General features: G+C 31.9%; 1 protein-coding gene and 1 pseudogene across 2 annotated transcripts; both read right to left on the reverse strand.

Annotated features, from left to right (window-relative positions):
• Positions 1 to 2,389: 2,389 nt before the first annotated feature.
• Positions 2,390 to 8,887, reverse strand: LOC114382560 (annotated as a pseudogene). The gene is made up of 6 exons (XR_003660265.1): positions 8,461 to 8,887; positions 7,597 to 7,711; positions 7,286 to 7,497; positions 7,179 to 7,206; positions 3,985 to 4,093; positions 2,390 to 2,735 (listed from the first exon to the last, which is right to left on the reverse strand). The product of XR_003660265.1 is annotated as an uncharacterized LOC114382560 (transcript).
• Positions 8,888 to 10,861: 1,974 nt separating this feature from the next.
• On the reverse strand, positions 10,862 to 16,357 carry LOC114380872 (gamma-glutamylcyclotransferase 2-3). Its single transcript, XM_028339981.1, has 8 exons — positions 15,998 to 16,357; positions 15,820 to 15,896; positions 14,963 to 15,016; positions 12,288 to 12,344; positions 12,140 to 12,180; positions 11,987 to 12,058; positions 11,260 to 11,339; positions 10,862 to 11,155 (listed from the first exon to the last, which is right to left on the reverse strand). Exons 1-8 carry the CDS (start codon positions 16,104 to 16,106, stop codon positions 11,088 to 11,090), a joined length of 558 nt encoding a protein of 185 aa, XP_028195782.1. The 5' UTR covers positions 16,107 to 16,357; the 3' UTR covers positions 10,862 to 11,087.
• Between the last annotated feature and the right edge of the window lie 9,022 nt (positions 16,358 to 25,379).

The following is a 25,379-nucleotide window of genomic DNA, read 5'->3' on the forward strand; positions in this document are numbered from 1 at the left end:
TCTAAACCATTCTTTTACATGGTATCAGAGCTTATCCTAAATTCCTATGTTTGTTATAGCCTTGAACGTGAGGAATGTATGGTCACTAGATAGAAGGGTGTGTTGAAAGTCCCACATCGAATAAAAATAATGTCAAGATAAACTATATAAGTGTGGATCAATCCTCATTTAAAAGCGAGTTGAGTTAAAAAATTCTTATACTTGAACTCATACTCGCATGAATAATAACTTTAATATCATGTTATTTTTTGTTGGATGCCTAAATGCTTATACATGTAATCGTTACCCACCTTTTAATTAATATGAAATTGATAAATAAATAATATTAATTAAAAATAAGATAATTATTAAATTAAAATCTCGTTAAAAAAAAGATAATCATAATCACAAAACACTATAAAAATTAATCTTATTCAAAGATATTTTACAAAACACAATCTTCTAGCAAATAAGGAACATGATTTTTTTTTGTGTAAATTAAGAAACATGATTTATCCCTTATTATTATGGGTAAGATTGGATACTAATTTATCTGTATCCTACAAAATATACATTGGAATAAAAAAAGAAGTAAATTTTCTTTTTAAAAAAATAGAAAATAGCTTGCATTCCGGCCCACTTATGATATGTATGAACTGTTGATTCGATAACATGTATAAGCAAAGTTATCGTTTATAAGAATAAAAATATGATTTTCAATAAAAATGACTAGTGTGCTTCCTAATCAATATATATATATATATATATATATATATATACTTTTAGCAAAAATATATATTTATATATACTACTTAATAATATTCTAAATTTTTTGTGATAAGATTAAATATTATAATCATTTTGTGAATATTATATTATGATTTCTAATTTAACGTGATTAGATAGCCTCTTAAAATAAATTTATTTTCGCACACAAACTTTAATAAATTAGTAAATAATATATAGTTAAATTCTTAAACTTTTTTTATAGAATTAAATTATTAAACCCGATTACTTATAAACTTTAACTTGATTAATTTATTTTAGGAATTGAAGGTTGTTAACTGAAATAGTTATCAGATTAAAAGTATTTTTAATTAATTTGACTGTAAGATTTTTAATTTTCATCATTGCAATATCTTAATCTCTCGTAAGATTTTTAATTTACATTTGTTTTGTTACATTTTTTCATTTACATAAAAAAGGATATCAAATAATTTACAATTATTATATATTACATGTAAAAATGAGGACTTTTAGATATGAATGACTATTATATTAAATATTTTTAAAAGTAGTATTTTGCATATAAATTTTAAGTTTTTTTTATACATAATATAAATTTTAAGTTTAGATTTATTTATTATTTTTTAAAATATAATAATGTTAATGAGAATTATATTATATATTATGAAAATATATATTATATATTATAGATGGTATTTTTTTTTACTGAACTTGGTTTGATATTAAAATTCACGTTATTTAATTTTTGTCTCGTGTCTATTGATATAATAACACGGATTACGTTAAAAAAATATTTCAATTAAACCAATTAATGATACATGTAGGTTTTCATAGTTAGTAGAAATCAATTTAATTAAACCAATTGATATAATAACATGGAATACTTTAAAGCAAATATTTCCATTAAACCAATTAATGCTACATGTAGGTTTTATAGTTATTAGAAATCAATTTAATTTATTAGAAATGAATTTAATTTGTAGAACTCCTGGAGATGCCAAATGTAATTTTTTTTCATATGTATATATTATAAATATAAATTATATGACTATCACAATTATAAATTAATTTATTGTAATCAATTAATCATTGAATTAGTCTAGTTAGCAAAACTAAGTTACTATGAATTAAAAATGAATTATAATTAAATAAAAATGCAGGTAGTATGAAAAAATAAGTTAATTGTTTTTCATTAAACAATTATTATTTACTTTTTTCATATGTAACTTAATTTATAATTTTTTCATATCTAATTAGCAAAACTAAGCTACTATGAATTAAAAAACTAGCTAGTATTATTTTTATTTTCCTGGTTAAAAACCTGTTATTACCCGTCATTAGCAGCTTCCAATAAAGCTTGTTAATGCCGGGTGCTTTATTGCAATAGTGAAATCCCAAAAGGTTGTAAGTCCACTCAACACACTTGCTGCACCTGTAGTCTCACACATGCTACTAATACTATGCTAGCATGTGCAAACTTACAAGTCTGCCCCGTGCATTGATTGAATGCAACTCCCTGCCTTTGCAAATTGCGGGAGAAAACATGGAAAAAAAATGAGTACTGACATTCATAAATACGAAAGATGTATATCCAGGGTCCACTCAGCTTATTTGGCTAATCATGTACAGTAAATTAAAATTTACAAGAAAAAAGTCTTCAAGGGGAGTAAGAAAAACACAAGCATTAAATTATTCAATAATGAAATATGCAGTACAACATAACACTGTAGATGCAGCATTAGAAGCCAGAGTGGGATACGCAGCTAGATAAGACAACGAATAATTTTATTTACAAATTATTTACATCAGCTAGATCTTATAGGAAGCAATTAACAAATAGGTTTATAGTCAGACAAGGAACTGCCAACTCCATGCACTAGCATTCATTATACATTTGCATTTTGCCATGGTCATGGAACAGCAATCTTTAGAGAGCCTTGAGAGCAAGTTTACTTCCTGAATGAACACCCTTTGCAGCAACTCTCAAAATTGCACGACTTTGGTAAAGCCTGTCATCAAATTAGTAAAAAATAAAAAAGTTAAAAGGGAAAACATTTCCATTGAGATGTGCTAGCACTTGATTGTAATGGAACTTCAGGATAGAAATCATTGACCAATACACGGTTCAGGTTTAACTTGAATAAAACTAGGATACCCCTCGCTAAACAAAAGTTCATGGGGATGCTGCATGTCTTTCTAATTCAATGTTTATTTACTTGAGTTGAAGAGAAACCCTTCTTACTCTATATCCAAAATATTAAATTTAAGTTGCAAACGTGAGTTTAGCAGAGCACTTCATATGATGCCAACATGATCACAGCTCCATTAAATTCACAGAGAAAAAAATTAAAATATTTCAAATCAATGATAAATTGATGCATCCACACACGCTCCTTATGCTATATAGTTTCCATCTTCACTGTATTTAATGATGATCAATCTGTATAAACTTTTATAAGTACTCTTTACAATTACATACTATACTGTATGTGTTAGGGACCAAAAAACAGAGAAGGAAAAGTATATGTAAATCTGGGAACGATTATATTATTTGCTAACAAAAGGAAAAAAATACAGAAGGAATGTAATCCTACTGCCACAGAGCCAGGCTCCTACAGAGAGGCTACTGCCCTCGGTCCATAACAGAATTCACAAATCAATGATGATCCCTCTCTCTCCTAATCATTCCCTATATATTCCCAAATCCCTTTCTCACACGTTTGGCAATTCTGTTACAGCCTTTGCCACCTCACCCTTACTATTCTGACCCCTCTTTCTCCTCACATACAATCTCCAAACCTTAGGCCTCCCTTCTAAGTCCAAACTCTTATCCCTGTCCTATCAGTATGAACTTTAATAATTTTTTCTCTATAAGTATATGTTGCAAGTAATCCATGTTTGGTATATCAACAAGTTTTACATTGGTTGTTGCATACACAATGTCTAACCATGCTAGAACAAACACATGCATACATGTTTAACAGGAAACCATTGCTGAAATTGTACATGTCCATCATATAGCTCTAGGTAGATTCATACCACTAGTAAAAACCTGTCTTAGTGTGTATAACTCTCAACTATTTGAAAGACTTACATTTAAAATATCACAACAAAAGCATTGAAATTGTTTCTTTGAGAAACTATAATCAATTTTCATCATGCCATGTATCTGTCATTTTGTCTTTCTCATGGCCAGGAAAAGATGAGGTATACAAGTACGTTCTTGAAAGCATAATAAAAGTCGAGATAGAGAGTTACCCTGCCAAAGCAAGTCCCCAGGTAGACAGACAATAAAACAACTTTCCAGCTTCCCAAATATCTAAAATCTTTTCCAGTTTGGTTGTACCACGCAATGCTTTTGATAGCGCTGCCATCAAATAATTTGAAATAGATACAAGCATTTAGTTAATTAATCACAATAGCAAAAATGTAGTTGGATACTTCATTCAAAATCATATCAATGTAAATTTTGTCAATGGTTGATAGGAAAAGGAATAAAATAAGGTTAAATTATAAATTTGGTCTCTACACTTGACACTTTTTTATTTTAGTCCTTATATGAATAAATTCTAAATTTTGGTTGTCACATGTAAAAAGTTTTCAAATCGCTCCAAGGATCAGAAATTTTGATATAAAAGCATTAGATCTAGAAAAAGAAATAGAAAAAAGAAGAAATCATTACATTGGAAGACTATCTGAGAATAAAATCCAGCATGTTTAAATGGGACTTCATCCCCTTGAATCATTCATGCCGAACAACAGTCACCACTTAATGACTACAACTAAAAGACAAAGTTTATGGTTGCTATGAACAATATTTTCTGCTAGGAACCCACAAGAGTGCTAAATTAGAGTGTAGGGTGAATAGATGGGAAAGAAACAATTGAGAAGAATGGAGAAGTATTTGGTTGTTTCTATTGATTGAGTCAGAACAAGAACTTCACTTGCAAGGGTAAGGTCCTAACAACTTAGAAATCTCAATAAATATATTCTTCTAATCTGACCAAATCTGTACACATTTCACTTATTTAACTGCCTTACCTCCAGACTTCCCCTACTAATGTTATAACTAGCTCCCTAAGCTACCCCCACCAGTTGGGCTCTTGATGTTATTCCTTCAGGAGGCAATAAGATCATACATTGATTGGAGGAAAAGTCTCAAGCACCAAGTGGACAATATAATACTTCTTGAGTAGTTGTTGGAGCTGACATTTGGTGGGGAAAATCTTAGCAGTTTCATCCTTTACTTCATTTTCGGGCCACATACTTGTGATTTGGGAGTTGAAGGGAATTTTTACTTTTTAGGGAAGCAGCCCCACTGACTCATTTTCTCCATGGAGCCGTTGCTGGAGCTTTTCTTCTCCCTTGTAGGTTGCATTCATAACCCCTTGCTGTCTGGGCTCTACTCATTGCTGACGAATCCCCCACCAACCAGACGGTGAAAATCCATGTTTGAGTTTCAGAACTGTGGCTTCCCAAAGACTTTCAGTTTTTTCTCAATGTCTTGTGCAGAGTTAATAGTTCTCGTAGATCATCATCTCCCTCAAGTCATGTGGATGTATCCAGCATCACATCTTGGCTCTCAATCCTCCCACACAATATCAGGTCCTCTGAAGTTGCCAGTGTGTGTGTGCCATCAAAACCTTAAATTCTTGGATGTATTCCTCCACAATCCCCTTCCGCTGCAATGCCAACAATCATTTTTAGATGTTCCCAAGGCTATAAAATCAAATCTTCACATGAATGCCACTCTGAAATTTCACCATGTGTTTTGTGGTTTTGCACATCCAAAAATGAACCAGATGCACTGCAGTCCCATCTATACTGATGAAACCTAATCACACTTTCTCAAAAAGTCTAGTCTGTTGTATGTCAAAAGAAATTATCTGCCCTTGAAATCCTGATTTGCTAAGGTTTGAAGTAGGCAGTTCTAGTTCCGTATTAAGCAGTTATTCCTACAACAACAAAGCTTTATCCCACTCGGTTAAAGACCAAAGCTTTAAGGATAGTATTTTCCATGAGATCTCTCTTGACAACTTCCTCAAATGTCCTTCTTAGTTTTCCTATCCTTTTCACATGACTGAAAACCATGTAATCTAGTCTTCTCACCGGTCCCTCTTGCATACTTTTTTGTACGTGTCCAAACTACCTTAACCAATTTTTTGTCATATTTTCCTCAATCGATGTTACACCAATTTTTCTCAAATATAAATATTTTGTATCTTATCCTTTCTTGTTTGGTCACACATCCCATCCCTCTTAACATTTTCATTTTTGCTACTCTCAGTTTTTCTCATGTTGATTCTTTAAAGCCCCACATTCACTGCTATATAGAGTAAAGATGAACATATAACAATACAATAAAACTTGTCTTTAAGTTTGGTAGGTACTTTGCCATCACAAATAACCCTCAACACGTTTGTCAATTTTAGCCATACCACTTGTCTCATGTGTGCGACATCTCATTAATTTTCGCACCATTTTGTGTAATTGATCCCACATATTTAAATTTAAAAACCTATTGTACAATATCTTCTCCCATTTCTATTTCCAAGACATATTCCGTTTGTCTCTTGCTAAAATAGCAATGCATATACTCCATCTTAGTCTTAAGCAAATTCCAAAGTCTATCTCCAAAGTTCAACTTAAAAATAACTACTTCCCTTGATTCCTCAATAAAATATATCATCCACAAAAATATGCAATTAGGGATAATCTTTTGTATGTTCCTGGTAACTGGTAAGCACAACCAAGACTAAATTAAACAAGGGTTGAGCCAGAGTTACTTAATGCCATCAATTCCTTCCACATTTTTCTTGATCTCGAGCAATTGTGATCTATATTATCCTCTTCAGCAATTTGAGGGAACACTAAAGAACTTCGAGCCCTAACTCCAATCTCTCCAACAGGGGATCTGGCAGGTCAGACCCAATCGAAAGGAACCCATATGATCATTGGACTAGAGTGTAGGGAAAATAGCTGAGGAGGAAAGAAGATTACTTTTATTTGTTATTGAGAGTGAGGGAACAAGGAGAGCTCCTCTTACTAGGGTAACACCCTTACAAATGCAAAATCTGCATTAACAAACTATTTATCCAATATGACCAATTTGGTACTTTTTTACATATTTAAACTTCTTTACCTGCTAACATCGCAACTACTGTTTTAACCACCTAACTTATCCCTAGATTCCTGATTTTTATTTTTTATTCCATTGGGAATAAACCCCCCAATTCCTACCCTTGACAATCAACATTTTATTGAGGCTGGGCCACATGTCTAACAGTTCCCACACCAAGCATGAAATATAAATGGATTGGAGAAAATCTTACTGAATCCATTTTAGCAAGATCAGACTATAAGCTACAATTCTAAATCATTTCTTACAATTAAGGTGAGGGAAATATAAACGAAAACCCATTCAAGATACAAAAATCCGACAGAAAACTCACCTTTCTGCAGTTCCTCTGGTGAAAAATTCTGCAATTATAACAAGGCAAATAATGTCAGATGCAACAAAAGAAATAAATAATAATGCATATTCTATGGAGACACACACCAGAGCTTTCGGGTTTGATAAAATGCATCTGGCCATAAAGTTGGCAACACCATCAACCACATGTTCCTCGCTGATGACCACGTAACTCTCATCATCAATTCCACTCAATTCCTCAACATTAATAGGATCCACCTCATCTGTAACCCAAACCCACCAACTGGGTTCTTGAGAGTCGATGTTGACCAAAATGTCAGCTGATCGGTGATCAAGCTCTGTCAAATACCAACCAAAAACCAGAAAATTTGTTAATATCCAAGTATTTCAACGCACAAACGACACACCTTCAACAGCAGGGAAATTTAACTAAATACCAGTGGCCTCCTTGAAAGGAAATTGATTTCCTCCACTAGCAGTTTCCTGTTGCAGGAACTTGAGCCGAGTCAAGTATTCATCAGATCTCATGGTAGCAACTAATCGCTCATTCAACTACAAAATATCCCCAAAATATAATCAGTGAAAGGGGAAAGCATCATGACAACGCCCAAAACATAAGGAAGCCAAACTAATAACCCTTGGAATGAAATTATGGAAATGCCTCTTGTTTCGTAAAGGAAGGAGAAACAATAGTAGTGCACCCAAAGTGGCAGCTTTATCATGTCTGGAGTCTCAGTTCATTTCCAATGCGACCAATATCATATTGAGCAACAATTAGTTTCTTAGACGAAATTAAAGATTTTTTTTTTTCAAATTAATAAGGAAGGAGTAGCAGTAGCACCCAATTCGAAAAGAAAAAATATCTTTTCCCAGAAATTAGCCTCTTTTTCCCTATCGGTACTCCCAGATAGAATGCAGCAACACAAATTCATGCTTGTTTTCCTATCGTAGCACATGTTCCAACTTAAAATCCATGATTAAAATTAATTTAGACCCTCATCACACTCAATTCTATCAAAATTAATAACATCAAAATCAATTTTATCAAACTTTAAAACAATATGGCCCTTTCAGGCTGCTCATGGTGAAAATCAGCCTCTTTGGTACAACTAAAGATTTTTTTAAAATTTCCACTCCAATTATTCAGGAATTACTAGTACCAAAATTTAAAATTAAAAACATAAAAAAAAAAAATCCTTCTATGATGAAATTGAAATACTAAGGAAAGAAATAAATCAAATTAGAGAAAATAACATTATTAGATAGAATGAGAGAAGAGAAAAGGAGTGAATGGAAAATACATCGGGAGGGCAATTATCGAGGCAGGGTGACTTGGAGAGGTTTTGGAGCAGGTTCAGATTCAAGTCGAGCAAGTTCCTGAGGCGTCGATTTTCTGATCGCAGAGACTCTAAATCTTGGTCGGAGGGGCAGACATCGGCGGCGGCGGGGGCGACGGGATGACTGCAGCGGTGGCGGTAATGGTGGGTGTGTTCGACGGCGGTCCAAGCCACGTCGGCGACCTCGAGCACCGTCTTGGCCACCTCTACGCTTTTCATGGTCTGATTTTTTGAGGTTTGGGTCTTCGGATTGGGCGAATCTTTGGTTCTCGGAGTGGTGATTAGGGTTTCGGTAATTCGGTTTTCGCAGGGAATGAACGACTTGTCGTCGTTTTCGTTTTCGTTTTCGTGTTGTGGTGGTGAGTGTGGATAATGAACACGAGACGGTTCCGTCGTTTTGATGGAATCAGTAATTTTGTTTTGATTTTCAAATTAAAAATAATAAAATATACTTAAAGTATAAACTTGTACGTTTGTATTTGTAAAGACAAAGTAGTTTTCAAAATTAGAACATATTTTACAAAAAAAATTATTTAAATTAAATAACAAAATAATATTAAAAATATGCACGAATAGTTAATGCTTTAAAATATATATCATAATATTTCTTAAATAACTGATATTTTTTAATTAAAATACAATAGTTATAAATTTTAGACTTGAATGATCTCCTAATTTTTAAAATTCGTAATTTTAATCCTTTCATTTTAAAATAAATTAAATATATTTAGTTCTTAATTTTTTTTAAATCAGTCATTTTAATCTTTTATTTTAAAAATAGAAGTATTTAATCATTATTTTTGTAAAATTAGAGATTTTATAAATTAGAAAATTAAATTTAAATTTAAATTTTATTATTTTGAATAATATGTAAAAAAATAAAGAATATTAATATTTAGCTAAACTATATATCAATAAATTCCAAATTTACCTAAATATAGGTGTTTATAAATAACTATTGATAGATTATTACTTAGAAAAATGATCGTGTCATGTGAATAAAATAAAGTCATATTTACATTATTCAAATTGAAAATGATGTACAAGTACAAGGTTGTAAAATTTTCGGTAAAAAAAAAAAAAAGTTGTAAAAATTAATAATGTGAAATTACAAGAAAAATATATATTTTAGCTACACACATGATTTATCTGTCACAATAAAAAAGATACACACATGATTTTAAGCATCATCAACAATTCAATACATAAAAAAAGAAAAATGTTTGTCAAAAAAAAAAAAGAAAAAAGTTTATTAGATGTTTACTTAAAGTCTAATTTATTAATATTCTTTTTATCTAATGTATTTGGTGCACAAGTTAAAAATATACACTTCTAAGTATTTTTAATTACTAAAAAAAATATTAAATGTTTTTAAATATTAATTTATTTTTCATAAAAATATATTTTTATTTATTTAACCTATGCAATAACAAAAAGTCTTATCTCACTGAGGGATCAAATACCTTAATCACTTCACAACATTTGATCAAATTAAGATCAAAATTTTAAAAATAGTAATCCATGTAACCCATCCTGTCTAGTGAGATAATTTTTTATGAAAAATAATACATATATACATATATATATATATATATATATATATATATATATGAAAATAACATATTTATTATATTTAACAAAAAAATAATTTTTAGTAATTTTAAAGTGTATATTTAATTTCCTTTACTTTTGCACCAAATACACTAGACATATACAAGATAAACAAAAAATTGATCACAAATCTTACCTATCAAAAGTAAAATCACTTTCGTAAAAAAAAAAAAGAGCAAAATCACTTGAATTATTTTATAATTGTAGTTTAAAAATTATGTTATACATTTTCTGGCCAAACCATAACATAAAATATACATTCCAAGGTAATCAATAATTATAATTTTTTATTGTATTATAAGTATTAATAGTCTTATATTTCACCTTAACATTTTATATTTATTTATAAATAAATAAATTATTTATCTATAAATAAATATACATTCCAAAGTAATCAATAAAAATATTATAATTCTTAATAGATAAATTATCTTCTTATTATAGCATATTTTCATCTCATGTTTCATTACATTTTTTAAAGTAATATTTTCGTCAAATTTGAAAAATATATAATTCATTTTATATCTAGTTATATATATTTATCAATTTTAATTGTATTTATTTAATTTAACTTTATCATACAATGTCGAGGATATTTTATTATAATATTAGGAAAACATTGCCCTCTATGCATTGGAATCAGGCTCTGTTATTGCGATTGTTCCACTTCTCTTCTATACATTATATAATATTTTTAAATTTAAAATAATAGTAAAAAAAATACTAGGGAAATAAATATTTAAAAGTATAAATATGTAGTTGTTAATAAAAATCATTATATTAAGCTTCAATTGTATAGCAATAAGCATCCCATACAAACTTTAATTTTATAGCAATTACAGTCAATTATTATCTTCCAACATAACATTTTTTGGAAGACTTGAAGTTTCCAATGGATTTAAATATACTTCAATGTCTCAGAATGTTGTGCTTAATAACATACTGATCAGCATAAATAAATAAATAACACACAGATGCATTCAGTGTTCCTCTGCAAGAATACGCCTGACTTCATTTGCAAGATCAATGACATGTTTGTCTTTGCATCCTATAGCATGATTAGTAAAAAGGAAAAAAGTTAAAAAAAATAAAATAAAAGGAAATTCAGAGATAATAATTTATAAGAGACGTGAACTCGTCAAAGAACCTCACCTATTTCATGAAGAGCCTTTTCAAGGTTGAAAAGATAATCTCTGTTAGGTCCTGCGGGACCTTTAGCTTGAATTATTTGCCTGTAGGATAAAAAAGAAAGTGCAATGACAACAATTGTAAGTGAGTGATGAGTTTAAGGGTCAGTTTGTTTAAACTTATTTGTTGAAATAAGTGTTTATTTTATTAAAATAAGCAACTTTTTATTTTTTTTAGCATGTTTGTCTAAGCTGCTTTTGCTTAAAAAAAAATAATTTTCTGTTTATTTTAAGAAATAAATCCTATCTGCTTCTTAAGAAAGAACTTATATAAAAAGCACTTATTTTAAGTTAAAAAAAATTCACCCTAAATCTCCATAAGGCATGCTAAACACAATTATAATGCATGAGTTTAAATCTCCACAAGACTCGAATCCTCACAATGCCAGGAACTCTGAATTAATGTATATAATCTAAGAGAAATGCTAGTGACACTCTCTTTCTAACACTTTTTCTGTAATTGATTGAAAATAACCAATTTTAATGGGTTTCCCTTCTCATTTAATGATTATCTCTCATAATCTAATATGAGATCCACCCAAACTTGTGATTTCTAACAAATTTCAGCTAATGAAAGTGTTAAAATGAGAGCGTCAGAGAGAGACTATCGATAGTATTACTCATAATCTTGAATACTATACTAGCTTTTATATGACACAAACTAAGGCTGTCATACGTAGATGAAATAATACCTTGCAATGTCTTCAATCGATGCAGGGCCCAAATAATTTACATTAGATTTCTTGTCGGGAGTTGCTATATATCTGTAACATATTCACATTAACTATGATCAAAACATGTAAAAGGTGATGAAGTTATGATATAAGGTTGTTTCTTTCACTTACACCATCACTCCAGAAACGGCTGGAGATGTAGCGGTAAGGTCCTGAAACAAATTTTGGTACATGTCTATTTTCATAAGTGGAAAAACTACAAATATAAAGCAGAATAAAATAATGTCCTCTGAAAAACAACTTTGCGTGTGGCACTTACAGTATAAAAATCAAGGTATTCCTTCTTGTCGTATTGCTTCTCCCTTACTTCCAAGTACTGTGCAGTAAAATTACAATTGAATATATCAATCCAAAGTTCTGATATTTGACATATAAGAAAGAAAGAAAGAAAGTCTCTTGGGACATGACAGTGAAGTGTTGTTTTAATGATCATGTCAAGTATAGGCTGTATAGCAACATCAAAGATGTGGATTCTATCAATATTGAGTCCTATATGCCAACACAGGTGCTTAGAGAGCATAATATGATTTCCATATGAAATAAGCAACTTTGTAAAGAAATTATGCAAGTTAGGTATTATTAAACAATTATATGACATGGTTCATTGGGTGGATGTTAAAGGGGGGTGGGAGTGGGGGTTTGTGGTAATACCTTTATCTGCAGGTTTAGATTGATGGGAAAAAAATTCTATATATAATGTTATCTGTAAGGAAACCAGAAATAATAACAGAATCGAGGACTTTATTGAATCCAAAAACAAGATCAATAAGAAAATAGTATAAGAGAAGAATCACTCTATCTCCCAGAGCAAAATTGATAGGGTGCTCAGTAAGAGATAAGGAAACTTCCTGTAATTGAGGTCAGGAAGGATACCTCCAGAAACAAAACGGGGAAACAGAATTCTCAAAGGTAATTTTCGTGTCCCTTATTCCATAATCATTCATGCTTATATATAGGCAATACAGCCTCAGCCTTAGAATGACACAGTGCTCCTAACAGCACCACTCACTAATGGACACCTGTACTACTGTCAGATTCCCTCATAACAGAAATTGTAATTCCATTCTAACAGAATACGTGATCTCATCATTACAAAGGATTCTGATCCTAACAACCTAATGGACATAGTCTTCCCATCCTTGAGGCTTCCTTCCCATACATTTGGGCCTGTGGCCATAATCATTCTGGTGCAGATTGCTATAAAAAATCTCCTTGCAGAAATACTTTCTCTATCCAGGATAATTGCCTAACCAAAATGAACCTCCTCCCCTTCTCATATGCACAAACTATACAACCCCCTTTGCTAACCTGAAGCATACCCTCAAATGCTAACAACCTGCCACATTATCCAATCAACTAACTTAGGACACTTCTAAAATTCCTTTCAGTATACACTTTCCAAATTGTGACTGTTTGTTGCTAGTCCAGAATACTAAATCCTTTGCTATATCAGAGTTTGAACTAGACATTCTAAACTAGAGATTCTAATACTATCGGCAGCACCTTGAGATATTATTGCTAAGGTAATAAGACAGTAACCAGGAAAGGAAGTCTACCCAAACATCATTGCTCTACGACATGGAGTTATTTCCAAACCAGAAAAAGGCTTGCAGAATCTCATCCAAATACAAATGTACAGAAAAAGTATAGTACTGACTCATTCAATAAGAGTTTAGATAGTAAAGATTATAATGCCTAGCCATTCCCAAAGGTTTTAACTCAATTACTCAAGCCTAGTGTTCAAGCTTGAACTTAAGGATTGAGTCTCTCTTTTTTAATTGATCACACCCAAGGCTGGGCTACATAACAAACCTTGATTTAACAGTGTTCCTAGTCTCCAATATGAGACTCCATGGTGATGTTCTCATTGTTGTTCAATAAGACTTTCTGATCCTCTTCTGAGCTTATGTCTAGTACCATGAACAATTTATTTATTACAGAAAGAAGACAATATTACAACTTTCACTATGCTTGACAATTGCTTTGTGAATTGCTCGAGAGTATCTCTCAGTCTTTTGATTTATATTTACATCACTGCATAATTGAATCCCAACCATTCAAGGATTAGATGAACCATTTACAGCAAGTGTCCAGAATTTCCTAACCTAAATATATAGAAGCAATTAGATCGGAATAACAATGAGATAAGGTATCTAGGAAATAGGGAAGTCTAAAAGAACTAAGAAACTCTAACCAAATACCAACTTAATCCAAACAATTTAAGCATTTGAATTCAAATGATAGGCGTGAGAAAATAATAGCTCAACCATCTTTTGTTTCATACTTTTCATATAAAAAGGGAGAAATCTGTAAGCTTACCATGAGTATTAAAAAACTTCAAAACTGCCAAATACTAACCTTATCATGTTATATCAAATAGTCACGACAACACTATAATGTGTAGAGAGGCACAATGTCCTAACATAAATCAATATGACCTTCTATCACTATAAAATAAATGCTCGTTCATTTATATTTAATTAAATAAATAAAGAGATAATCATTTCATAACATACAGTATACTACAACACTTCCAAAATGCTTAGCAAAGCAAAATGCTCTACATAAATCAGTATAGTATTCTATTAACACAAAATATATATTCTTTTATTTATATTTAAATATTTTAATCTTACAAAGATCATTTAACAATAGCACACAGTGTACACCAGTTTTCGATCTGGTTGTCTACTGGTCTGATTTGTTTGAGATGGTATATTTCAGCTCAATTCATCTAAATAACAGCAGAAAGTATGCTATCAGACAATGAAAATACAACGGAAATGCACAATCACTAAGGTGAAAGCAAACAATTCATTTTGTAAGTCAAGTCAATGTTGAGATTGGGTAAAAAAAATAATCTAAGCATAAGTTTGAACTTTAGTAGCAGCATAATAATATTCTAATAATATTGAAACATTTTAAAAAGCATACCACTAATGCCGTTTCTGCATCTTCTTTCTTTGCGATCTTGTAAGCAGCTCCCCACTATCTCCTTGCAAAATATATAAGTGTAAAATATAGATTGCATTCGATAATTTTGACTCATAAGTAATTAAAAATTATATAATATATCAATTCACAGAATAATTAAGAGTGAAAAACAAGAAATACTGAGAAAGACAAAGTAAATTATCAGAAAAGACAAATGTGGAAACAAGATTGAATAATAAATGAAACGCAATTCTACTTTTACAACCAACAACCAAGTTGAATTTTGTCTTAATTTCTTTAAAAGATTAAAATCACTCTTAATGAGTATACCATACTTCCTAGTATAAAGAGGCTATCTCTTAATAGAGACTCAACAAATCGTCTACAAAACATATATTAATTTTTCTCTTCCACCTCATTTTTCTTCCTATCTCTCTTTTCATTTTCCATCGCATATATCAATTTCTCTCTTTATTTTTTCTCTGTAGCTCTCTCTTCTTTCCACGCATACAACCCATTTTTGGGGTGTTCAGTAATAATTTCCCAGAAAAATTGACTAAAACAACTAGTATACGACAGTTAATAAAAAAATAAGAAAAAAGGCACATCCAGATATATTCATGTTCCACTCTATGTTCGCCTATTCACCCAAAAACAACAATAACAGTAAACAACAATAATATGCTGCCATATGCACATAATAAATGCAACAGTCATACTTTGCTTGCACAAACATACTAGAACATCTAAATAAACTTTTCATAACAATTAAATAGATGAAATATGGAACTTGTTATCACTGATAAATCAACCTGAATAATGGGGTCTGAAAAATAATAAAACTTGGGAATACTTACACATATTTCTCCTTCAGCAGGCTCCAGGGTCACTGTTCTTCCAGGGAACTCAGGGGTTCCTCTGTGGTCAGTAGAGCCTAAAAGGAAAAACCATTGAGATTGCGTTTGATGCATTATGGGGCAATAAAATTGAATACTTATACACAAGAGTGATGGGAAAAAGAGAGAAAAATGAAACCTTGGTAGAAGACTCGTCGATAGCCTTTGATGAAACCAACAATACGTTCGTCATAGTGAAACCCAGCTTTCGAGATCAAAGAACCATACCCAAATACCCACATTACCATTGTGTTTTGTTTTATGTTAAGGTCTTCACTTTTTGACTTTGAGGATTGTAATGGTGAAGATAATTTGGAATACAAGAAAGTTGTTGATTGGTTCAGTTGCAACTTGCAACACGACAGAACTGAACCAGAGCAAAGAGTTTTGCGAATTCTCGGTTTTATCAGAGCCGAGAAAAGACAAAAGATGAGCCAATCACACAGGACTGCACTCAGTGACTCATTGGGGGAACGAAAGAGACCCAAACAACTCTCGATAGGCGATAGCATCAAACGCTATGCTAGTACACCCACTAATTAAGTAAATGAGTAAAATTGTCCTTGTGTCAAAGTTTGAAAATAAAATTAATTTTAAAAAAAATAATTCTTTCTTTTTTAAGAATGTTTTTCCGGTAGAACAAATTGTTTATCTAGAAGAAGGTTCTTCCAGATAAACAATTTGTTCTACCGGAAAAACCTTCTTCCCGTTGAAGTTATCGGAAGAAGTTCTTCTGGTAGAATAAATTCTTCCGGTAGAACAAATTATTCTATTGGAAGAACTTTCTTTCGAAAGAAAGAATTATTTTTTTTAAATTAGTTTTATTTTCAAACTTTGGCACAAAGGCAATTTTGCCCATTCACCTAATTGTTGGGTGCACCAGTAATGTTGCTGGGTGCATCTAGCATGTCCCTAGATTGTTTGTTTCTTTTCAAACATTTAAAAATCTTGAACATTCTTAATTTTTTTTAAAAAAAAATAATTATTTGTGTCCCATCAATATCTAAAGTGTTGACAAATGATATAAATTCAAATTTAAGTCCCCAAAGTGAAAATGTGTTGTTAACTTTGATCCGTTACCTAATAAAGCTATTTTTCCTAAATAAAATTTAATCTTTATATTTTTCTTTTTTTAATGTTGCAAGCATATTACACTCAACACTTAAAAAAAAAGGAAAACAAATATAAATTAAAACAAACATAATAATGAACATTAAATTAGTTAATAAGTATAATTTGTTTATTGTTCTGCAATTTCTTATGAGATAATACTACCTTACTCAAAATATGAAACTCAAATAAAAATACACAGTTATTAAATTAATCCTTAAAAAAATTAGATTCAACTTGATTTTGTTATTATGTCATTTAAATATTATAGGTTTGTGATTGACCAACTTTTTTATTTAAAAAAGTATTTAAAAATTAAATATCAAATTAAGAGTTTTAAAAATAAGATAGAAAAGTTATGGTTTATTTTTATTATATTATTAAACTAAAATCTTTGTTTTTTTAATGATAAAAAGGGGTAGGGCCCCCACTAAATGCATTACTACCCATAAGAGAAAGAAAAAAAAGGATAAAGATACATTACTTTGAAGAGATAAAGACAAAAAATCAAGAATAGAGCCAAAAACTAACTTATTACAATTAATAGCTAAGTCATGTTTGGCAAACATATTTTCCACCTAATTAGTCTTACACAAAATGTATCCCAAGGAAAGCTTCTCCAAACAAGGTAGATATACCATATCAAACTTTTTGAACAAGGCAAAAACTAGGATGAGCTGTATTTAAAACTTGGACCAATCTGACCGGTTTGATCATGAATTAGAGGTTTGATCAAGTTGATCGAATTAGCCATGCAGTTAACCTAGTTTATGGTTTGATAAGTGAACTATTGACCTGCTCTGGGTCATTTAAAAAACATATAAAATGATTTCATTTAGATTAATTAACAAAAAAGGACGCAAGATATGTGAAAACATAAAGGAGGTTGTCTTTGTCTTTCAAACTCACATGAAGCTTTATTGAGTGAACCCCAATCCCTAATATAATCACAATTGGCTTCCAAGGACCAAACCTCACGAGTGTCGTCGACCTCGGATCACCTTCGTTCCATTCACATCATCCACCTTGAACCACCGTCGTTCTACCGGGGCAGTCGACTATATTTGTCTCTGTCACACTCGCACTAAGTCGGGCATAGAACCAATGTCGTCTTTGCATTGTTGCCTCCCAAGGCCTCCATCGGGATCAAACCCTTCAAGGGTCTATGTTATGGTAAGTCCTTCTGGCAGCTATATCAAATGTTAAGAGTTTAGGGTTCCTTTTTTGGATAAATTAGTTTTTTGTGAGAATTGGGCTTGACCCATTTCAATATTTTTTATCATGGAAAAACTCGTTCGGACAATTTTTGTTGCTTTTTAATTGCCAAAATAAATGAGGAAGGTAATTAATTAAATTAATCTATCATCTTATCTATATAATAAAAAATGTATAATGGGAATTACATCAACAATCTCTTCTAAATGCTTGACAAATGTCCATTTTTTTTTGGCTTTTTGGCCTTTTCCATAAAATGTACTCCCTATATCCAAAAATAAGTGTTGCATTTGGGAAAAAAATTGTTTCAAATAAGTGTCACATTTGACTTTTCAATATAACATTAATTTTTCTTTTCCACCAATACTCCTAATAAATGTCACTTTAGTTTTTGAGTCTAATACTAATACTACTCTCCAGTCTCTTTCATATATTTAAAAAAGGTTAGTTTTGTAAAATTACTACTTTATTTCATCTACTTATTAGTTTTTCTTGGTCTTTGTAAAACAACTTAAGACGCCACTTATTTTAGGACGAAGAGAGAGTGATATTTTATTGTTATCTAATATGCCCCACTTCTTTCTTCTAAGGATAACTTCACAAAATCTGCTCTAATTTTTTTTTTAAAAAAATTAAATCACCTTTCAGATATCTCTCTCCCTTATCTTTTTTTCTAGTTTCCCCTCTCTTTCTTCTTCCTCCTTTCTACAACACTCCTTTTTTTTTTTCTTTTTCATTCCTCTCCATTAAATTCTCCTCACATGCAAAGCATTCTCCCTCTATCCATCTTCTTCTCCACCATTGTATCTTTCTCTTTTTTCCTTTTGTAAAACTGCTTCTCCAGTTGTCGTCATTGAACCATAGCGTCTTTAACCCTATCACCGCTAAATAGTAGCGTCTTTCACCACCATTGCCACTGAACAACAACATCCTTGACCATCCTCGCCGCTAAATGGTTTCTCTCATTCTTTTTCACAATTCTATTGAGGAAACCCTAGCTTGTTGGTTCGTGTGGATTATTGTTTCCTCTTCACTTTTGGGTGAAAACCCACTCTTTTAGGTTCTATAGGAGGTTTGTTTTCATCGTCACTAGCCATCATGACAAGGTAAGTTTTTTTTTTCTTTTTTCCCCTCATTTTGCATGAACCCTAACTATCAGTCTTTTCTTAAAAAAATTGATAAAGAATCAATGATAGATTGTGCACATGAAAGACAACCGAGTATTCTTTCTTTTGTAAGTTTTTGCTCAGCTTAATTTTCAAATTCAAATTTTCTAAAGAATATTTGCTCTTTTCTGCTCTTTTTCTAATAGAATTATCTTCTTTTAACATTTTTGTCCATTGGTTTTCTTGAATTAATATTTTTACCAATTATTTGATTAATATATATATTTCCATTTGTTAATGTTAGGTTTGATATTGTATAAATGTAGAAATGTGCATTGATTTTTGTTGAATTAATATTTTTACCTACCAGCGGAACACCTGACATTTAAGGTTTTCTAACGGTAAATGGATTTCTTTTAATGAGGAATGTATATATTTTTTATATTGTCTTAATTTATGAAATTAATTTTTGTTACCAAATTTATGAAAATTAATTAAATACAAAAAAATATTTTTTTTTGTATTGCCTTAATTAGTGACCTACTAGTTCGACTAGTGACCTAGTGCCTTTACCGAGTTAGTCATTGCGTTAGTTTTTAAAACTATGAGGATGATAACAAAGGCATCACATAATTACCAAGTGAACAATGAGTCAGGGAGCATATGCCAAAAAAAAAACCATCAATTCATTTGCAACATTACTGGATTTTCAAGCTAACATGTACCACTCTATGAAATTATGCAATAATACACACGAAATGGGAACATTTGCAAAAAAAATCCAATTGTTGTGGGTCTGGCTTAGCTTGTCAATAGTGCCAACTAAGCTTACATTCCAATAATCATGGTGCTAGATTTAAAGATACCCATTGACACATGTCCTTTCTCCAAAAATCGTAGGGCAACAAGCCTTTAGATACATTTTGCTAGAACTCCTTAGCAAGGGCACACTCCCTTAACAAGTGGATGTTGCTTTTAAGATGACCACTATACAAGGGACAATTATCAACATTTGACAACCAATGAATTTTGAATAAAACATTCGTAGGAAACATTTCACAAGTCTATTTCTAGATAACAAATGCAAGTTGCTTATGTCCTTGCCAAGACCATAATTGCTTCAAAATTGGATTTGATGGACTAGATATCAGAGTTAGAAGAGACAAATATGTGTTCTTTAAAGAAAAGCACCCAAAATTAGAACACTACCAACCTAGGGTCTCCTCACCACTGCTACCAAAAGGAAGACACACTCCACAAATACTATCAACCACTTGAGGAGTGATAAGGGACTCGACATTGGTCAAGCCTCATTCCTATTGTTCCTCCATGAAGAAGGAAATCAACAACGTGCTTAACCTAATACACTAATTGTCAGGAACACATTGTAGTAATGGGATTAAGGATCATTGTTAGTCGCTATTCACGACTAAGTTTTGTATTGAATATTTGCATGAAATTAGCACTTTACCTCTAATTTATATTTCATTTTGTAGGAATTGTACATATTTTCATGTTTAGTTTGATTTTATACAATAAATGCTCCCATTTTTTTGAATTAATTTTGAAACCACTTCAGTTTCAGGCTAAAAGAAGAGAAGTTCAAGTAGCTGATGTCTCGCTAAGCGAGGCAGATCCACTTCAGTTTCTGGGTGTTCAATGGACAACTCGCAAAGTGCTTGACTGTGGATTTTATTGACCCTCCATCTTTAAAGATGCGTGGAAGATTTGTAGCACTTGTGAGCAGTGTCAGAGACCAGGAAGTGCACTTACATGGCAACAACAAATGCCTCAGCAACCTATGCTATTTTGTGAGGTGTTTGATGTCTAGGGTATAGATTTCATGGGCCTTTTTCCTGTATATTTTGGTTATGTTTACATTCTCCTTGCAGTTGATTATGTTTCAAAATGGGTGGAAGCCAAGCTCACTAGAACTAATGATGCTAAGGTTGTTGTAGATTTTGTCAGATCTAATCTGTTTTGCAGGTTTGGAGTACCTAAAGCAATCAATAGTGATCAAGGAACCCATTTTTGCAACAAATCAATGCATGCCTTGCTTAAAAAGTATGGGGTTGTACACAGGGTATCCACACCATACCACCCCCAAACCAATGGACAAGCAGAAATTTCTAACAGGGAGATCAAGAGAATTTTAGAGAAGATTGTGCAGCCAAGCAGGAAAGATTGGAGTACCAGGCTTGATGATGCTCTTTGGACACATCGGATTGCCTACAAAGCACCCATAGGAATGTCTCCTTATCGGGTTGTCTTTGGAAAGACATGTCATCTTCCAGTGGAGATTGAGCACAAAGCATACTGGGCAGTAAAGACCTGCAACTAGGGGTGGGAATAGGCCAGGCCGGCCTACATAAAGCCTGGGGTGAACTGGCCTATTTAATTAAAAGGTTAGGCTCAAGCTTTTTTAAAAGCCTATTAAATTAAATAGACCAGGCTTAGGCTTATTAAAAAGCCTTATAAGCCTGATAGGCCGGCCTATATATATATATATACTTATATTATTTTTTGGGTACCAATATATAATATTATTTTTTGGATACAATTAATTTTTTTTGAAACTATTAGACTTTGATTATTCTATTCCTATAATCAAGGACTTTAATTACAATTTAGGTGTGAGTCATGTGCCCTTTTATATTCCTCATTATTTTGATTGACTTTCCTTTTTCTTTAACTTTCCTATTACGTTCCTACTCCATAAAATATTAAATATTTATTGTGACGAAGACTTTTAAAAAGGCTATCAGGCCAGGCTAGACTTTTAAAAAGGTCAGGCCGAACCAAAATAAAAGCCTTTGATAGGCTATAGGCCAGTCTCAGGCCTCAAAGATTCATCGTAGGCTAGGCTTAGGCCTTTCAAAGCCTGGCCTGGCCTGACCTATTCCCACCCCTACTAGCAACTTCTCTATGGATCAAGCTGGTGAGGAAAGAAAGTTGCAACTGAGTGAGTTAGATGAGATCCGCCTAGAAGCATATGAGAATGCCAAGTTCTACAAAGAAAAGACCAAGAAGTTCCATGATAGCATGATAATTAAGAAGGACTTCATGGTTGGGCAAAAAATGTTATTGTATAATTCTAAGCTTGGAGTCATGAGTGGTAAGTTGAGGTCTAAGTGGATTGGTCCTTTTGTTGTTACTAATGTTTTTCCTTATGGTACAGTTGAGATCAAAAGTGACTCCACAAACAAGAGCTTCAAGGTCAATGGACACCGACTTAAGTCATTCCTCACAAACCCTTCTTTAGTGGACGTAGTGGTGGAAGAGACTTCCTTACTCCACCCTACTCTTCCTCCACCATGACTTAGGGAGTTTTTCTTTTCCTATATCCTTCTTTACTTTTATTACATTTGTCCGATTCTATTTGATGGTTTAATTGCTTTTAATCTTTTAATTGTGTTACATTGAGGACAATGTGTTGTTTAAGTATGGGGGGGGGGGGGGGGAGTGTTCTTTGGTTTTGGTTTTGCTAGTTTTGTTTGTATTAAATTTTTTAGTTTTGTTAGTTTTGTTGGGTTTCTAGTTTAATATTTTAGATCAATTATGTTTGCATGTACAACTTTGCATATTTTTCTTTGAATTATATTACATGTTCAAGAAATGGGTAATTGTTCTGAAAATAAAAGTCTCTTGACATTTTGTGACTTGAAATCCTTGTTTTTCCTCTACATGTCATGATAATTTTGAAAGCTCAATTTGAAAGTGATAAGTTTACCTTTGTGAGAATTTGAGCCATCCATCATCTTAATCTTTTGGTGTGTTTTGCCCATTGATTGCTTGCAAAATAGCCTTGGCTTGATTCTTGTTGATGCTTCCTAATTCACATGCATATTTGGAAATGATTTAGGCAATTTTTTTCTTATAAGCTTCTAGCCAAATGGACTTACCTTGAATTAATTCCTTTGATAGCCCCTTTGAGCCTATGTTCACCTTTCTTTGTTTTGAAGCTCATTACAAGCCTTAAGTGAAAAACCATGATATCACCTTACCCTTAAGGAATTTTGGAGCTTTGGAAATGTTTTGGGAATAAGTGTGGGGGGCTATGTTTCATTGGAAGATATGATTTTTGGCCATGCTTAATGTTTTATTTTGGCCATGCTTGATGTATATATATATTGCCTAGTTCTTGCTTTAATCTTCAAATTCGTATGCCTAGTTCTTGCTTTAATCTTCAAATTCATATTGTTTTTAAAAAAAAAATGAAAAAAAATTCAATTGCTGTAAATTCTTCAAATTCGTACTGTTCAAAAAAAAAAGAAGAAGAAAAGAAGTGAAGTTGAATAAATGAGGTCTTGTTATGAGGACTTGATTTGGGAGCCTTGGTTGATTTTGTTGATATTAGAGGGTTTGGGTTTACTACTTGTGCTTAATTTCCACTTATTCCCCATTGCTCCTCTATTCCTTTGGGATTTAGCTACTTATTCCATATTTTTCCCTACCTTGTCCTTGGCCCCATTACAACCTTTAAAGACCTTTTGATCCTCATGTGCATGTGTTTGTCAGTTTTAGAATTTTGCCAACTCTATGTGGTGTTTGTTTACATGGGTGCTTCGAGAGTAAACAGTAGCCTAGACACTTGTGAGATAGAGTGTATATCTTGTGAGGCTTAATCATTTTTCATTCTTGAGCTGATTAACTATTTTGCCATGATTGGGTTGCTTGGATGATTTTCACGAATGTCTTGACTCTTTGGATCTCTTCATGTTAGATGTTACCCATTCCTTTCATTCCTTGATATTCATTGAGAAATATGTAAATGTTTTTGTTTGTCTCTCTTTGATATCCTTAGATTTTGTTCTTTATTTCATTTTGCCCAGGAGTTCAAAAGGCTAAGTATGGGGGGTTTTGATGTGCCATTATTTTTTCTTATTTCTTAACCCTTTTTGCACCATTTAAAGTACTGATTAATCTTAATTGTCAAATTAATTAGGCAGTTTTATTATTTGGGCCCATTCAGCTAATTTGATGTTTTTAATCTAATTTTAGGAATTAATGAAGCATTGGGCTTGAATCCAGAATTGGGCTTGGACTTGAAGAGGGCAGACTATTTTATTCTACAAAATTTTATCTTATCTAGACTTTATCTTATCTAGATATTATTTAGATTTGATCTCATCTAGATATTATTTCATCTAGATCTTATCTTATCTAGATTTGATTTTATTTTATTTATGGGCTTGGATTTAAAACAGATTTGTAAGCTTTGGGGCTGAAAAACTATATAACAACACCAAGGTTCTAGTTTAGGCTCCCTCTCTCCTCTCTTTCTCCTTTTTTCATTTTTGCAATTCCAGTTCTGATTTTTCGTTTTAACAATAAAATTTCGTTCTTCAATCTATAATTTTGTTCTCTATTGATTAATGGAAGGCTAAGTCCCCAATGTTGTTTTCTCTTGAGGATCAAGCACAGTTCTCTTTGAGGTTCAATTATTATTGTTAAATTTTGTTCAAATTTTCCTCTTCACTAATTACTTTGAATTTGTTGCTATTAATTCATGCATGCTTAGTGCTTGATTAATTGTCTCTGCACTTAATTTACATTCTTGCTTAATGATCGTTTATGAGTAATTGGTGTATGTGTTGCTTAATCACATAATGAATGCCTTATGTTAAATTTCACTTAGTAATTTAATTTAGGGTTGGATTAAGTGGTTAAATTGAATAAGGATAAACTCTCGTAACCTAGGATAAGAGACTTGCTTGTGAATCAAGGGGAAGCAACATGTTTTAATTTTGATATTTTATAATTCAATTTTACTCGCTGTTTAATTTACAAAAGCAAACAACCCCCCTATTTGTTACAATTTTCCTACTATTTGTTATGAACATTTGGTGTATCATTGCTTGTTGGGAAACGACCTAGGATCACTTCCTAGTTACTACATTTTAATGTTTATTTGATTCGGGTACGGTCTCAATCAAAGAAAAAAGGGAGAGAAGTTGAACTTTGAGTTGTGTCTCACAAGACTCTCATTCGTCAAAGTTACAACAAGTGTTACACATGCTTCTATTTATAGACTAGGTAGCTTCCTTGAGAAGCTTTCTTGAGAAAACTTCATTGAGAAGCTAGAGCTTA

This window comes from Glycine soja, chromosome 13, assembly GCF_004193775.1.
Source record: "Glycine soja cultivar W05 chromosome 13, ASM419377v2, whole genome shotgun sequence".
Classification (NCBI taxonomy): Eukaryota; Viridiplantae; Streptophyta; class Magnoliopsida; order Fabales; family Fabaceae; genus Glycine; species Glycine soja.

Bases quoted from the DNA above. Each gene is read 5' to 3' on its own strand.
- LOC114380872 (XM_028339981.1), bottom strand. From the start codon at position 16,106: ATGGTAATGTGGGTATTTGGGTATGGTTCTTTGATCTCGAAAGCTGGG. The intron at 15,017-15,819 runs GTAAGTATTCCC...GCAAGGAGATAG, and splicing joins CTGCTGAAGGAGAAATATGT to TGGGGAGCTGCTTACAAGAT. The intron at 12,059-12,139 runs GTAAGTGAAAGA...AATATGTTACAG, and splicing joins GCCGTTTCTGGAGTGATGGT to ATATATAGCAACTCCCGACA.